This window comes from Pimephales promelas, chromosome 5 (genome assembly GCF_988280905.1).
Source record: "Pimephales promelas chromosome 5, fPimPro1.hap1.1, whole genome shotgun sequence".
Classification (NCBI taxonomy): domain Eukaryota; kingdom Metazoa; phylum Chordata; class Actinopteri; order Cypriniformes; family Leuciscidae; genus Pimephales; species Pimephales promelas.
This window is the reverse complement of record NC_142773.1, coordinates 25,119,480-25,135,668: the sequence shown is the minus strand read 5'-3', so window position 1 is coordinate 25,135,668 and position 16,189 is coordinate 25,119,480. Positions and strand designations below refer to the sequence as shown.

General features: G+C 39.3%; 2 long non-coding RNA genes and 1 gene segment (V, D, J or C); all 3 read right to left on the bottom strand.

Moving 5' to 3' along the window:
- Positions 1-1,003: 1,003 nt before the first annotated feature.
- Positions 1,004-4,216, bottom strand: LOC148981447 (uncharacterized). Its single transcript, XR_016168537.1, has 4 exons — positions 4,126-4,216; positions 3,205-3,244; positions 1,867-3,095; positions 1,004-1,754 (listed from the first exon to the last, which is right to left on the bottom strand). It is a non-coding gene; the product is annotated as an uncharacterized LOC148981447 (long non-coding RNA).
- LOC148981446 (uncharacterized) lies at positions 4,210-8,642 on the bottom strand. 3 transcript variants are annotated; one of them, XR_016168535.1, is made up of 5 exons: positions 7,991-8,642; positions 6,644-7,875; positions 6,201-6,532; positions 4,902-5,234; positions 4,210-4,300 (listed from the first exon to the last, which is right to left on the bottom strand). It is a non-coding gene; the product is annotated as an uncharacterized LOC148981446 (long non-coding RNA). The 3 variants fall into 3 exon arrangements; XR_016168536.1 differs by lacking the exon at positions 4,210-4,300 and having other exon boundaries at positions 4,468-5,234; positions 5,347-6,532; XR_016168534.1 differs by lacking the exon at positions 4,210-4,300 and having other exon boundaries at positions 4,468-5,234.
- Positions 8,643-8,649: 7 nt separating this feature from the next.
- On the bottom strand, positions 8,650-9,253 carry LOC120464980 (T cell receptor alpha variable 18-like). The segment is given in 2 exon segments: positions 8,650-9,080; positions 9,211-9,253. Coding segments are annotated over 2 exon segments (474 nt in total).
- Positions 9,254-16,189: the final 6,936 nt, after the last annotated feature.

Genomic DNA, 16,189 nt, shown 5'->3' with positions numbered 1-16,189 from the left:
AACAAAAAACAAAACAAACAAAGAAAATAAATAAATAAATTATGCAGTAAAAGACTAAAAATGGTTAATTGAAAACATATTTCAATTTTCACAAAAATGATGTGAGTGTAACAGTTATTTAGATTACATTTAATTATAAGGTTATGAGTTAAACAAAGTCCCGTCTGCAGGAATTTTGTTTTATTCATGTTTGTACAATTAATACTAATTACAAGCTAAAGTCAGGGGCCACCTGATTGGTTTTAAGTTTTCTACCATGTTAGTTCATGGTGTAGTGGTTATCTCAGTGTATTGTAAATTATATTGTGTTTTGTCTTGTAATAGTGGGCTTAAATGATCAATAATTAACAACTAAATTGTGCACTAACATTTCTCAGAAAAGGCAACACTACACCGCAAAGGAAAGGAAAGAGGGGGAAAGACTGAGACACTGCATGGGAAGAAGCTCCTCCCTCTTAGAAAACATGACTACAAGAAACGTGTTATTGTACAGTGTAGATGATTTTCCTGTCACTGTGGGCTGCAGAGCACAGTAATACACTGCAGAGTCAGATACAGCAGCAGAGGAGATCTCCAGATCCACAAGTTTATCATGAAGTCTAATGGACATATGCGGATGAGGTTGGTCCGCTTTGGCGACATACTTAGTGGACTTCACAATCAGCAGCAGAAACTCTAGTGTTGATCCAGGCATCTGCCGGTACCAGTGGAGACTGTAAGCTGATCCAGATTCATAAGTACAGGAGAGAGTGATGCTGCTTCCTTCAGTTAAAACTTCAGATGGTTGGTTTGCTCTGATGGCATTTCCATTCACTTCACCTGCAAAGACATTAAAGAATCAAGCAATGTAAAGGATTCAATTTAGAGCAAAGCAAATTAAAGTTTGTTTTATATATTTTAGTGATGTGGAATATAGTGCAACATCTTTGTAAATAATACTACTTACAGTAACTGAGGATAAATATTAAAATAGAAGAGATGAGTAACATGATCTTTAGTTTGAGTTCAGAGTATGATCGGTATGAAGAAAAGACATTGTTTTCTCTCATTTATTCTGTAGGAGTCGACAAAACATTGAGCTCCTCCCACACGTGCTGTACTTTGCTCATCTTACTCTACAAATACTCAACATATAGAAAGAAGCTGTAACAACCTAATATTGGGATTATGCCAGTCAAATTAAGTTATTACAGTCTGTGTAAAGTGGACACTCAGTTGCACATGTTGGAATAAGCTTGGTATTCATACAACTTGGTTGCTTTTAGTATGTCGTGATTCCCTGAAATATTAACCATTAATATAGATATGAAAAGCCCATTGATGCTTGAAACATTTGATAGTTGTACAGTGCCGATGTTTTTAAATCCACATTGTGCATCATGATGGGCTTAATGGTCTTCTGGCTTAAATATGATGTCTCACTCAGTTTTTGTAGGGTGCAGTTGTGTTTCCTGTCACTGTGGGCTCCAGGGCACAATAGTACATGGCAGAGTCTCTGACTTCTGTAGAAGAGATTGTCAGATTCATACGTTTGATGACTTTATCAGCTACAGCGGTCAGACGGAGAGAGGGCTCTGATTTGGGGCTGGTTTCAAAGTATAAAATTATGTTCTCAGGTTTGGATCCGGGATACTGACGGTACCACTGTAAACTCTGAACATTGCCAGTGTAGTTGCAGATCAGTGTAACATCTTTTCCTTCCGAAACATGCTTCTCTGTGAAGAATGGTGTTAGCGCGTCTGCAGCAGCATTCTCTGTTTAAAACAAATAAACAAAAAATAATTAATAATTTCTAATGGACAAATTTAAATTGTCAACAATATAAAAAGGGGGGAAACATTCCCGCAGTAATTGTTAATCACTCACCTTTTAGAAGAGAAACTAAAGTAAATACCAGCAGCAACATCTGCACTAATAAAAGACAATGACTTAGAGATCCAAGACTTATAGTTTCCTCCTAGAGTATAAGTGACTCAATAGAAGTCTGTCTGCTCTCTCTGTTTTTAATCTGAACTGAGACTGAACTACAATTGGTTCTTAGAGCTCCACCTTCTGGAAGAATGCAGATGAGATCACTTTTCCCACAGTCTCTCTTCATTTCATAAGGGATGCGTCAACAAGATCTTATTGAAGAATTTTTGGCATATTGAAATCTGCACTGAAAATTATTTGAACAAATTGGCTTTTCGAAAAAGGATGTGAATGTAACACTATTTTCCTAATAAGAACATTCACTGTCCAGAGAGATCTGACTGATTGCACAATTTATGTTTACTGTGCAAAGAAATCAAATAGCAAAGTTATGATAGTCAGTTAAGCAAAGTCTCTTCTGCAGAATTTTGTCCATTAGACCAAATAAACTTGTTTTGATACATTTTTGTATTTAATACCAATTAATTTCCATTTATAGAAGCTTTCTTTGCAAGCGGATTTCAGGGACCACCTGATTGGTTTTAGGTTTTGCTTAAAGAAATGTTTTTCTAGCTTGTGAGTTCATACGGTGTACTGGTTAAATTAATGTATTGTAAATTATATTGTGTTTTGTTTTATAAAAGTGGCCTTAAATGACCAATAATTAACAAGTAAAATGTGCCCTAGCATATGCTTAACTGGTTCTCATAGAAAAGCAACACTATACAGTATTTTATATTGTTTACAAACTCTTTTCAAATTGATCATCATGAATTTCTATTTGAATGTCATTTCTAACACAGTCGCCAGTTGTATGACGTCTTGGGATGGGACTGCGCTGTCATTTCTCACTCAGTTTTTGTAGGGTGCAGTTGTGTTTCCTGTCACTGTGGGCTCCAGGGCACAATAGTACATGGCAGAGTCTTTGACTTCTGTAGAAGAGATTGTCAGATTCATACGTTTGATGACTTTATCAGCTGCAGCGGTCAGACGGAGAGAGGGCTCTGATTTGGGGCTGGTTTCAATGAACAAAATTATGTTCTCTGGTTTGGATCCAGGATACTGACGGTACCAATGCAAATTTCGAACACTGCCAGTGTAGTTGCAGATCAGTGTAACATCTTTTCCTTCCAAAACATTCGTCTCTGTGAAGAATGGTGTTAGCAGGTCTGCAGCAGCATTCTCTGTTTAAAATAAACAAAAAAATAATAAATAATTTCTAATGGACAAATTTAAATTGTCAACCGTATAAAAAGGGGGGAAACATTCCCTCAGTAATTGTTAATCACTCACCTTTTAGAAGAGAAACTATAGTGAATACCAGCAGCAACATCTGCACAAATAAAAGACAATGACTTAGAGATCCAAGACTTATAGTTTCCTCCTAGAGTATAAGTGACTCAATAGAAGTCTGTCTGCTCTCTCTGTTTTTAATCTGAACTGAGACTGAACTACAATTGGTTCTTAGAGCTCCACCTTCTGGAAGAATGCAGGTGAGATCACTTTTGCTACAAAATCTCTTCATTTCATAAGGGATGTATCTTAAACAACAAATAAGAGCTTACTGAAAAACAAAAAACAAAACAAACAAAGAAAATAAATAAATAAATTATGCAGTAAAAGACTAAAAATGGTTAATTGAAAACATATTTCAATTTTCACAAAAATGATGTGAGTGTAACAGTTATTTAGATTACATTTAATTATAAGGTTATGAGTTAAACAAAGTCCCGTCTGCAGGAATTTTGTTTTATTCATGTTTGTAAAATTAATACTAATTACAAGCTAAAGTCAGGGGCCACCTGATTGGTTTTAAGTTTTCTACCATGTTAGTTCATGGTGTAGTGGTTATCTCAGTGTATTGTAAATTATATTGTGTTTTGTCTTGTAATAGTGGGCTTAAATGATCAATAATTAACAACTAAATTGTGCACTAACATTTCTCAGAAAAGGCAACACTACACCGCAAAGGAAAGGAAAGAGGGGGAAAGACTGAGACACTGCATGGGAAGAAGCTCCTCCCTCTTAGAAAACATGACTACAAGAAACGTGTTATTGTACAGTGTAGATGATTTTCCTGTCACTGTGGGCTGCAGAGCACAGTAATACACTGCAGAGTCAGATACAGCAGCAGAGGAGATCTCCAGATCCACAAGTTTATCATGAAGTCTAATGGACATATGCGGATGAGGTTGGTCCGCTTTGGCGACATACTTAGTGGACTTCACAATCAGCAGCAGAAACTCTAGTGTTGATCCAGGCATCTGCCGGTACCAGTGGAGACTGTAAGCTGATCCAGATTCATAAGTACAGGAGAGAGTGATGCTGCTTCCTTCAGTTAAAACTTCAGATGGTTGGTTTGCTCTGATGGCATTTCCATTCACTTCACCTGCAAAGACATTAAAGAATCAAGCAATGTAAAGGATTCAATTTAGAGCAAAGCAAATTAAAGTTTGTTTTATATATTTTAGTGATGTGGAATATAGTGCAACATCTTTGTAAATAATACTACTTACAGTAACTGAGGATAAATATTAAAATAGAAGAGATGAGTAACATGATTCTTTAGTTTGAGTTCAGAGTATGATCGGTATGAAGAAAAGACATTGTTTTCTCTCATTTATTCTGTAGGAGTCGACAAAACATTGAGCTCCTCCCACACGTGCTGTACTTTGCTCATCTTACTCTACAAATACTCAACATATAGAAAGAAGCTGTAACAACCTAATATTGGGATTATGCCAGTCAAATTAAGTTATTACAGTCTGTGTAAAGTGGACACTCAGTTGCACATGTTGGAATAAGCTTGGTATTCATACAACTTGGTTGCTTTTAGTATGTCGTGATTCCCTGAAATATTAACCATTAATATAGATATGAAAAGCTTGATGCTTGAAACATTTGATAGTTGTACAGTGCCGATGTTTTTAAATCCACATTGTGCATCATGATGGGCTTAATGGTCTTCTGGCTTAAATATGATGTCTCACTCAGTTTTTGTAGGGTGCAGTTGTGTTTCCTGTCACTGTGGGCTCCAGGGCACAATAGTACATGGCAGAGTCTTTGACTTCTGTAGAAGAGATTGTCAGATTCATACGTTTGATGACTTTATCAGCTACAGCGGTCAGACGGAGAGAGGGCTCTGATTTGGGGCTGGTTTCAAAGTATAAAATTATGTTCTCAGGTTTGGATCCGGGATACTGACGGTACCACTGCAAATTCTGAACATTGACGGTGTAGTTGCAGATCAGTGTAACATCTTTTCCTTTAAAAATCATGCTTCTCTGTGAAGAATGGTGTTAGCGCGTCTGCAGCAGCATTCTCTGTTTAAAATAAATAAACAAAAAATAATTAATAATTTCTAATGGACAAATTTAAATTGTCAACAGTATAAAAAGGGGGGAAACATTCCTGCAGTAATTGTTAATCACTCACCTTTTAGAAGAGAAACTAAAGTAAATACCAGCAGCAACATCTGCACTAATAAAAGACAATGACTTAGAGATCCAAGACTTACAGTTTCCTCCTAGAGTATAAGTGACTCAATAGAAGTCTGTCTGCTCTCTCTGTTTTTAATCTGAACTGAGACTGAACTACAATTGGTTCTTAGAGCTCCACCTTCTGGAAGAATGCAGGTGAGATCACTTTTGCTACAAAATCTCTTCATTTCATAAGGGATGTATCTTAAACAACAAGATCTTATTGAAGAATTTTTGGCATATTGAAATCTGCACTGAAAATTATTTGAACAAATTGGCTTTTCGAAAAAGGATGTGAATGTAACACTATTTTTCTAATAAGAACATTCACTGTCCAGAGAGATCTGACTGATTGCACAATTTATGTTTACTGTGCAAAGAAATCAAATAGCAAAGTTATGATAGTCAGTTAAGCAAAGTCTCTTCTGCAGAATTTTGTCCATTAGACCAAATAAACTTGTTTTGATACATTTTTGTATTTAATACCAATTAATTTCCATTTATAGAAGCTTTCTTTGCAAGCGGATTTCAGGGACCACCTGATTGGTTTTAGGTTTTGCTTAAAGAAATGTTTTTCTAGCTTGTGAGTTCATACGGTGTACTGGTTAAATTAATGTATTGTAAATTATATTGTGTTTTGTTTTATTAAAGTGGCCTTAAATGACCAATAATTAACAAGTAAAATGTGCACTAGCGTATGCTAAACTGGTTGTTCTCATAGAAAAGCAACACTATACAGCATTTTTTATTGTTTACAAACTCTTTTCAAATTGAGCATCATGAATTTCTATTTTGAATGTCATTTCTCACTCAGTTTTTGTAGGGCGCAGTTGTGTTTCCTGTCACTGTGGGCTCCAGGGCACAATAGTACATGGCAGAGTCTTTGACTTCTGTAGAAGAGATTGTCAGATTCATACGTTTGATGACTTTATCAGCTACAGCGGTCAGACGGAGAGAGGGCTCTGATTTGGGGCTGGTTTCAATGAACAAAATTATGTTCTCAGGTTTGGATCCGGGATACTGACGGTACCACTGTAAACTCTGAACATTGCCAGTGTAGTTGCAGATCAGTGTAACATCTTTTCCTTCCAAAACATGCTTCTCTGTGAAGAATGGTGTCAGCGCGTCTGCAGCAGCATTCTCTGTTTAAAACAAATAAACAAAAAATAATGAATAATTTCTAAAGGACAAATTTAAATTGTCAACAGTATAAAAAGGGGGAAACATTCCCGCAGTAATTGTTAATCACTCACCTTTTAGAAGAGAAACTAAAGTAAATACCAGCAGCAACATCTGCACTAATAAAAGACAATGACTTAGAGATCCAAGACTTACAGTTTCCTCCTAGAGTATAAGTGACTCAATAGAAGTCTGTCTGCTCTCTCTGTTTTTAATCTGAACTGAGACTGAACTGCAATTGGTTCTTAGAGCTCCACCTTCTGGAAGAATGCAGATGAGATCACTTTTGCCACAGTCTCTCTTCATTTCATAAGGGATGCGTCAACAAGATCTTATTGAAGAATTTTTGGCATATTGAAATCTGCACTGAAAATGATTTGAACAAATTTGCTTTTCGAAAAAGGATGTGAATGTAACACTTTTTTCCTAATAAGAACATTCACTGTCCAGAGAGATCTGACTGATTACACAATTTATGTTTACTGTGCAAAGAAATCAAATAGCAAAGTTATGATAGTCAGTTAAGCAAAGTCTCGTCTGCAGAATTTTGTCCTTTAGACCAAATAAACTTGTTTTGGTACATTTTTCTATTTAATACCAATTAATTTCCATGATCAGAAGCTTTCATTGCAAGTGGATTTTAGGGACCTCCTGATTGGTTTTAGGTTTTGCTTGAAGAAATGTTTTTCTAGCTTGTGAGTTCATACGGTGTACTGGTTAAATTAATGTATTGTAAATTATATTGTGTTTTGTCTCATAAAAGTGGCCTTAAATGACCAATAATTAACAAGTAAAATGTGCACTAGTATATGCTAAACTGGTTGTTCTTATAGAAAAGCAAGACTATACAGCATTTTATATTGTTTACAAACTCTTTTCAAATTGATCATCATGAATTTCTATTTGAATGTCATTTCTAACACAGTCGCCAGTTGTATGACGACTTGGGATGAGACTGCGCTGTCATTTCTCACTCAGTTTTTGTAGGGTGCAGTTGTGTTTCCTGTCACTGTGGGCTCCAGGGCACAATAGTACATGGCAGAGTCTTTGACTTCTGTAGAAGAGATTGTCAGATTCATACGTTTGATGACTTTATCAGCTACAGCGGTCAGACGGAGAGATGGCTCTGATTTGGGGCTGGTTTCAATGAACAAAATTATGTTCTCAGGTTTGGATCCGGGATACTGACGGTACCACTGCAAATTTCGAACACTGCCAGTGTAGTTGCAGATCAGTGTAACATCTTTTCCTTCCGAAACATGCTTCTCTGTGAAGAATGGTGTTAGCGCGTCTGCAGCAGCATTCTCTGTAAATAAATAAATAAATAAACAAAATGTAATAATTTCTAATGGAGAAATTTAAATTTTCAACAGCATAAAAGGGGGGAAACATTCCCGCAGTAATTGTTGAGAAATACCCACCTTTTAGAAGAGAAACTATAGTGAATACCAGCAGCAACATCTGCACTAATAAAAGACAATGACTTGGAGATCCAAGACTTACAGTTTCCTCCTAGAGTATAAGTGACTCAATAGAAGTCTGTCTGCTCTCTCTGTTTTTAATCTGAACTGAGACTGAACTACAATTGGTTCTTAGAGCTCCACCTTCTGGAAGAATGCAGGTGAGATCACTTTTGCTACTAAATCTCTTCATTTCATAAGGGATGTATCTTAAACAACAAATAAGAGCTTACCGAAAAAAAAAGAAGAAAAAAAAACTAATATATTATGCAGTAAAAAGACTAAAAATCGTTAATTGAAAACATATTTCAATTTTCACTAAAAGAATGTGAGTGTAACAGTTATTTAGATTACATTTAATTATTTAACTGTAAGGTTATGAGTTAAACAAAGTCCCGTCTGCAGGAATTTTGTTTTATTCATTTTTGTACAATTAATACTAATTACAAGCTAATGTCAGGGGCCACCTGATTGGTTTTAAGTTTTCTACATGTTAGTTCATGGTGTAGTGGTTATCTCAGTGTATTGTACATTATAGTTTGTTTTGTCTTGTAATAGTGGGCTTAAATGATCAACAATTAACAACTAAATTGTGTAACATTTCTCAGAAAAAGGCAACACTACACCACAAACGAAAGGAAAGAGGGGGAAAGACTGAGACACTGCATGGGAAGAAACTCCTCCTTCTTAGAAAACATGACTACAAGAAACGTGTTATTGTACAGTGTAGATGATTTTCCTGTCACTGTGGGCTGCAGAGCACAGTAATACACTGCAGAGTCAGATACAGCAGCAGAGGAGATCTCCAGATCCACAAGTTTATCATGAAGTCTAATGGACATATGCGGATGAGGTTGGTCCGCTTTGGCGACATACTTAGTAGACTTCACAATCAGCAGCAGAAACTCTAGTGTTGATCCAGGCATCTGCCGGTACCAGTGGAGACTGTAAGCTGATCCAGATTCATAAGTACAGGAGAGAGTGATGCTGCTTCCTTCAGTTAAAACTTCAGATGGTTGGTTTGCTCTGATGGCATTTCCATTCACTTCACCTGCAAAGACATTAAAGAATCAAGCAATGTAAAGGATTCAATTTAGAGCAAAGAAAATGAAAGTTTGTTTTATATATTTTAGTGATGTGGAATATAGTGCAACATCTTTGTAATAAATAATACTACTTACAGTAACTGAGGATAAATATTAAAATAGAAGAGATGAGTAACATGATTCTTTAGTTTGAGTTCAGAGTATGATCGGTATGAAGAAAAGACATTGTTTTCTCTCATTTATTCTGTAGGAGTCGACAAAACATTGAGCTCCTCCCACACGTGCTGTACTTTGCTCATCTTACTCTACAAATACTCAACATATAGAAAAAAAGCTGTAACAAACTAATATTGGGATTATGCCAGTCAAATTAAGTTACAGTCTGTGTAAAGTGGACACTCAGTTGCACATGTTGGAATAAGCTTGGTATTACAACTTTTAGTGTGTCGTGATTCCCTGAAATATTAACCATTAATATAGATATGAAAAGCCCATTGATGCTTGAAACATTTGATAGTTGTACAGTGCCGATGTTTTTAAATCCACATTGTGCATCATGATGGGCTTAATGGTCTTCTGGCTTAAATATGATGTCTCACTCAGTTTTTGTAGGGTGCAGTTGTGTTTCCTGTCACTGTGGGCTCCAGGGCACAATAGTACATGGCAGAGTCTCTGACTTCTGTAGAAGAGATTGTCAGATTCATACGTTTGATGACTTTATCAGCTGCAGCGGTCAGACGGAGAGAGGGCTCTGATTTGGGGCTGGTTTCAAAGTATAAAATTATGTTCTCAGGTTTGGATCCGGGATACTGACGGTACCACTGTAAACTCTGAACATTGCCAGTGTAGTTGCAGATCAGTGTAACATCTTTTCCTTCCGAAACATGCTTCTCTGTGAAGAATGGTGTTAGCGCGTCTGCAGCAGCATTCTCTGTTTAAAACAAATAAACAAAAAATAATTAATAATTTCTAATGGACAAATTTAAATTGTCAACAGTATAAAAAGGGGGGAAACATTCCCGCAGTAATTGTTAATCACTCACCTTTTAGAAGAGAAACTAAAGTAAATACCAGCAGCAACATCTGCACTAATAAAAGACAATGACTTAGAGATCCAAGACTTATAGTTTCCTCCTAGAGTATAAGTGACTCAATAGAAGTCTGTCTGCTCTCTCTGTTTTTAATCTGAACTGAGACTGAACTACAATTGGTTCTTAGAGCTCCACCTTCTGGAAGAATGCAGATGAGATCACTTTTCCCACAGTCTCTCTTCATTTCATAAGGGATGCGTCAACAAGATCTTATTGAATAATTTTTGGCATATTGAAATCTGCACTGAAAATTATTTGAACAAATTGGCTTTTCGAAAAAGGATGTGAATGTAACACTATTTTCCTAATAAGAACATTCACTGTCCAGAGAGATCTGACTGATTGCACAATTTATGTTTACTGTGCAAAGAAATCAAATAGCAAAGTTATGATAGTCAGTTAAGCAAAGTCTCTTCTGCAGAATTTTGTCCATTAGACCAAATAAACTTGTTTTGATACATTTTTGTATTTAATACCAATTAATTTCCATTTATAGAAGCTTTCTTTGCAAGCGGATTTCAGGGACCACCTGATTGGTTTTAGGTTTTGCTTGAAGAAATGTTTTTCTAGCTTGTGAGTTCATACGGTGTACTGGTTAAATTAATGTATTGTAAATTATATTGTGTTTTGTTTTATTAAAGTGGCCTTAAATGACCAATAATCAACAAGTAAAATGTGCACTAGCGTATGCTAAACTGGTTGTTCTCATAGAAAAGCAACACTATACAGCATTTTATATTGTTTACAAACTCTTTTCAAATTGAGCATCATGAATTTCTATTTTGAATGTCATTTCTCACTCAGTTTTTGTAGGGCGCAGTTGTGTTTCCTGTCACTGTGGGCTGCAGGGCACAATAGTACATGGCAGAGTCTTTGACTTCTGTAGAAGAGATTGTCAGATTCATACGTTTGATGACTTTATCAGCTACAGCGGTCAGACGGAGAGAGGGCTCTGATTTGGGGCTGGTTTCAATGAACAAAATTATGTTCTCAGGTTTGGATCCGGGATACTGACGGTACCACTGCAAATTCTGAACACTGCCAGTGTAGTTGCAGATCAGTGTAACATCTTTTCCTTCAAAAACATGCTTCTCTGTGAAGAATGGTGTTAGCACGTCTGCAGCAGCATTCTCTGTTTAAAACAAATAAAATTAAAATGAATAATTTCAAATGGACAAATTTAAATTGTCAACAGAATAAAAAGGGGAAAATCATTCCCACAGATTGTCAATAGGATAAAGAGAGAAAAAAAACGTATACAGTAATTATTTATGACTCACCTCTTAGAAGAGAAAATATAATGAATACCAGGAGCAACATCTGCACTAATAAGAGACAACTTTGAGAGTCAAGACTTACAGTTCCCTCCTTAGTATAAGTGACTCAAGTTAACTGAATGTCTGCTCTGTTGTGAAACAATTGAACTGTGACTATAGGTTTCCTAGCTCCACCTTCTGGCAGAATATATTGCAACTATTCCAGAGTAAAATGATCATTACAGCAGTGTGTAACAAAAGGGAAATGTTAACTGATAAAACTGCCCAAAAAATATATGTTTTCTCTAATATAATTTAAGGTTAAAGAACAGTGAAACAGTGAACAGTTAGTTCGTGGCAAGATCATATTATTATATAATTACATGATATGATTATATGCCCAAAAATAAATAATGTGCTGATTGTACATTGTATGTTAATAGCCTAACTATTTTTCTTTTTCACCCAATATAGTAGTACAAAAAAGAGGGATCAATAGGGCAAGCTGAAATTTTAATTGGAACTTATAGGGACACTTCACCCATTTGCATTTAGCTTTGTATAGAAACCCAGTCATATTTTTGAATGGTCATGGTTTTTTCACTTATTTTCCCCTGAGATGGGAGAAATAAGGATTTAAATGTCTTACTTCCTGCTTATTATGACATAAAAATTGTCATAATAAGCGGGAAGTCATATTTCATTGAAAACTGTAGAGACTACAAACATTATAGCTCATTACCACAGGCTTATTACGGATCAGTGGATGGGACTTCACTTGCAGATACTGAATCAGTATCAGCCATCTTGTTTGGAAGTTAAGCTAACAAGTGTGAGGAGTAATTCACTTTTGAGTTTGCCAATGTAACGGGGTTCGTTGTTCAGGGAAGAAGGAGGCGGGAACCGGCGAACATTTAAACATTTTAATAGTAAAATGAACAAATACAAAACAAAAGAAACAACACACAACAGAAACAAAACACAACATAAAATCAGGCCTGTTCCTCTCTCGATCTGCCGTCGTCGCTCCTCCTTTATGCTTCCGCTCCTCCGTGAGAGATGCGAGACCGGTGTGTCTCACTGCTGTCTTTCATTATCACACCACTGCCCTCGCGCCGTCCTCTTACGTCCCTCGTCCTGCTCGCCACAGCCAACTAACTAGAATTTTTGTATGAAATGAATTTCAAACTCTGTTGACAGCTAAGTTACGTTAGCCTTGAAGACGGAAGAGTGATTTCTCTGATATTTGCGCTGTTCTGGATTTGTGCGTGTGGCTTGCGGAGCTGTGCAATGTGGTGCATTGTGGGAGTTGTTGCCTTACATACAAATGCGCCCTTCAGTTATTTATCTTTTCTCGGTCAAGAGGGCACCAAATTCAAAATTGTTTTATTTTCGACTACATATAATATGATCCACTTTTAATATAGATTAATGTTGAAATGGGTAAATCAATGCTCCTTTAACTACTGGGGTGGGGTGGAGCCCTGGAACCGATCAAAACTTCCAGTGCAGGTTGGGGTGGGTGTTAACCGCGCTTTAATGCAAAATCGTATTGATGTAAAAGTAAAGCTAACGTTTCGATCATATTAGTGAATGTGAGCGAGCTGTACTCATTGCTCTTATTCTGATTTTAAATGGTAATTTTGGCCCTCGAACTGGGTAAAATCTTATTAGCAGCACAGAGCAGTTGAAGTAAAGCTCCTTCAAAAAGAATTTTTATTTTACTAGTCACAACTGCTTTTTTACTAGTCTTATGTTATGACTAGTCAGAACGACCACTGTAGAGTTCAATTAAAAATCTTACTAGCAGCATTTGACATAAATACTATCGTATCTAATAAATAGGTACTAGTAATAAATAGGTACTAGTATCTAATGAATAAGTACTAGTATCTAATGAATAAGTACTAGTATCTATTGAATAAGTACTAATTTCTAATTAATAGGTACTGGTATCTTATTGATAAGTACTAGCCTAGTATCTATTGAATAAGTACTAGTTACTAGTAGCTAATGTATAAGTACTAGTATCTATTGAATACTAGTAGCTAATGTATAAGTACTAGTATCTATTTAATAGGTACTAGTATGAATAACTACTAGTATCTAATATATATGTACTAGTCACAATTGGAATACATGCTAGTCAGAACTGAATTGTTGATATCTGAATGACAGATCCCCATAGAAGTCAATGGCAAAAAAAATTAATTTGTTACTAGTAACAAAAGAATAGTTACTAGTCACTATTAAAATAAGTACTAGCATCTAATGAATAAGTTCTAGAATCTATTTGATGGGTACAAGTATCTAATGAATAAGTACTATAGTATCTAATTGTAACGGTCACCAGCTGGAGTGCCCTTGATACCCACCAGAAGGCACTCCAGATTAGTCTTGTATCACTCTCAGACTACATTTCCCATAACTCATTGCTCGGACTCATCTTCACTGATCACACTCACCTGTACCTCGTTCTCTGATAGCATTCACCTGTGTATCATCCTGTTTGTCTGTCTATATATACCTGGTTCATTTGTTCAATCCCTGCGAAGTCTTGTTGTACTGTTTGTCTGCATTTCTGAGCATTTTCTGTGTTTGTTTTCTGGTTTTTTGACTTTTGGATTGTTCTTGGATTTTGATTATTGCTGCCTGCCCTGACCTCTGCCTGCTTCTTGGATTCCCATTGTGTATTCTCCATTGTCCTGTCTGCTGATTCTCGACCCTGCCTGTACGACTATTCTTATATTAAAGCTGCATTTGGATCTACATCTCCCAGTCTCGGAGCAGTTCATAACAGAAGACTTCGCCACACCGAGATCCAGCAGCCATGCCAACAAGAAGCCCAGACGTCCAGATCTTGCGTCTCCGTCAGGAGAATCGGTCCGTCGAGGACTATGTTTCTGAGTTCATTGAACTGGCCCATTTCGCCTCAATGAGCACAGAGTGTTTAATGATCTTTTTCCGAGGAGGACTCTCTGAACCACTCAGTTCACTCATGCCCTTACACAATCGTCACGGGACATTAGAGGACTATATTAACCAGGCCCTTTTGCTAAGTGGTTCCTTGTTTACTGTGGGCGTTGTAGAGAAGGAGCTCCATGAACCTGTGGTATCTACTCAACCAGAGCTTCACGTTATGCCAGAGCGTCCTGCCGAGCCTGCGCTCACCTTCCAGCCAGAGTCTCGTCCCGCCGAGACAGCCCAGCCAGAGTCTCGTCCCGCCGAGACAGCCCAGCCAGAGTCTCGTCCCGCCGAGACAGCCCAGCCAGAGTCTCGTCCCGCCGAGACAGCCCAGCCAGAGTCTCGTCCCGCCGAGACAGCCCAGCCAGAGTCTCGTCCCGCCGAGACAGCCCAGCCAGAGTCTCGTCCCGCCGAGACAGCCCAGCCAGAGTCTCGTCCCGCCGAGACAGCCCAGCGAGAGTCTCGTCCCGCCGAGACAGCCCAGCCAGAGTCTCGTCCCGCCGAGACAGCCCAGCCAGAGTCTCGTCCCGCCGAGACAGCCCAGCCTGAGTTCCATGTCAGCCCTGCCGAGTCTGAGCCTGTTCACGTCACTTCTGCCGAGCCAGAGACGCTCCACGTCACTTCTACCGAGCCAGAGACACTCCACGTCACTTCTGCCGAGCCAGAGACGCGTCACGTCACTTCTGCCGAGCCAGAGACGCTCCACGTCACTTCTGCCGAGCCAGAGACGCTCCACGTCACTTCTGCCGAGCCAGAGGCGCTCCACGTCACTTCTGCCGAGCCAGAGACGCTCCACGTCACTTCTGCCGAGCCAGAGACGCTCCACGTCACTTCTGCCGAGCCAGAGGCGCTCCACGTCACTTCTGCCGAGCCAGAGACGCTCCACGTCACTTCTGCCGAGCCAGAGACGCTCCACGTCACTTCTGCCGAGCCAGAGACGCTCCACGTCACTTCTGCCGAGCCAGAGACGCTCCACGTCACTTCTGCCGAGCCAGAGACGCTCCACGTCACTTCTACCGAGCCAGAGATGCTTCACGTCATTTCTGCCAATCCAGTGTCTAAAGACAAGATGGCCGCCTCCAAGCCAGTGTCTAAAGACAAGATGGCTGATTCAGAGACTGTTCAAATCACTTCTGCTGATCCAGATTCTGTTCACGTCACCGCCTTCGAGCCAGTGTCTCCGGACAAGATGGCCGCCTCTGAGCCAGTGTCTCCGGACAAGATGGCCGCCTCCGAGCCAGTGTCTCCGGACAAGATGGCCGCCTCCGAGCCAGTGTCTCCGGACAAGATGGCCGCCTCCGAGCCAGTGTCTCCGGACAAGATGGCTGCCTCCGAGCCAGTGTCTCCGGACAAGATGGCCTCCTCCGAGCCAGTGCCTCCGGACAAGATGGCCGATCCAGTGTCTCCGGACAACATGGCCGATCCAGTGTCTCCGGACAAGATGGCCGATCCAGTGTCTGCTCCCGATCCAGTGTTTGTTTCTGTGTCTGTATCTGTCCTTGTGACCATTTCTGTTGTAGTGTCTGTTCCTGAGCCGGTGTCTGGTCCTGAGAGGTCTTCGCCGCCGTGGCCGCCCGAGGGGTCTTCGCCGCCGTGGCCGCCCGAGGGGTCTTCGCCGCCGTGGCCGCCCGAGGGGTCTTCGCCGCCGTGGCCGCCCGAGGGGTCTTCACCGCCGTGGCCACCCAAGGGGTCTCCACTGCCTTGGCCTCCCGCACAGCCAGCTCCGCCCTGGCCACCTCCACAGCCTGCTCCGACCTGGTCGCCTCCACAGCCAGCTCCGCCGCAGTCTCCAGGTCCTCTTCC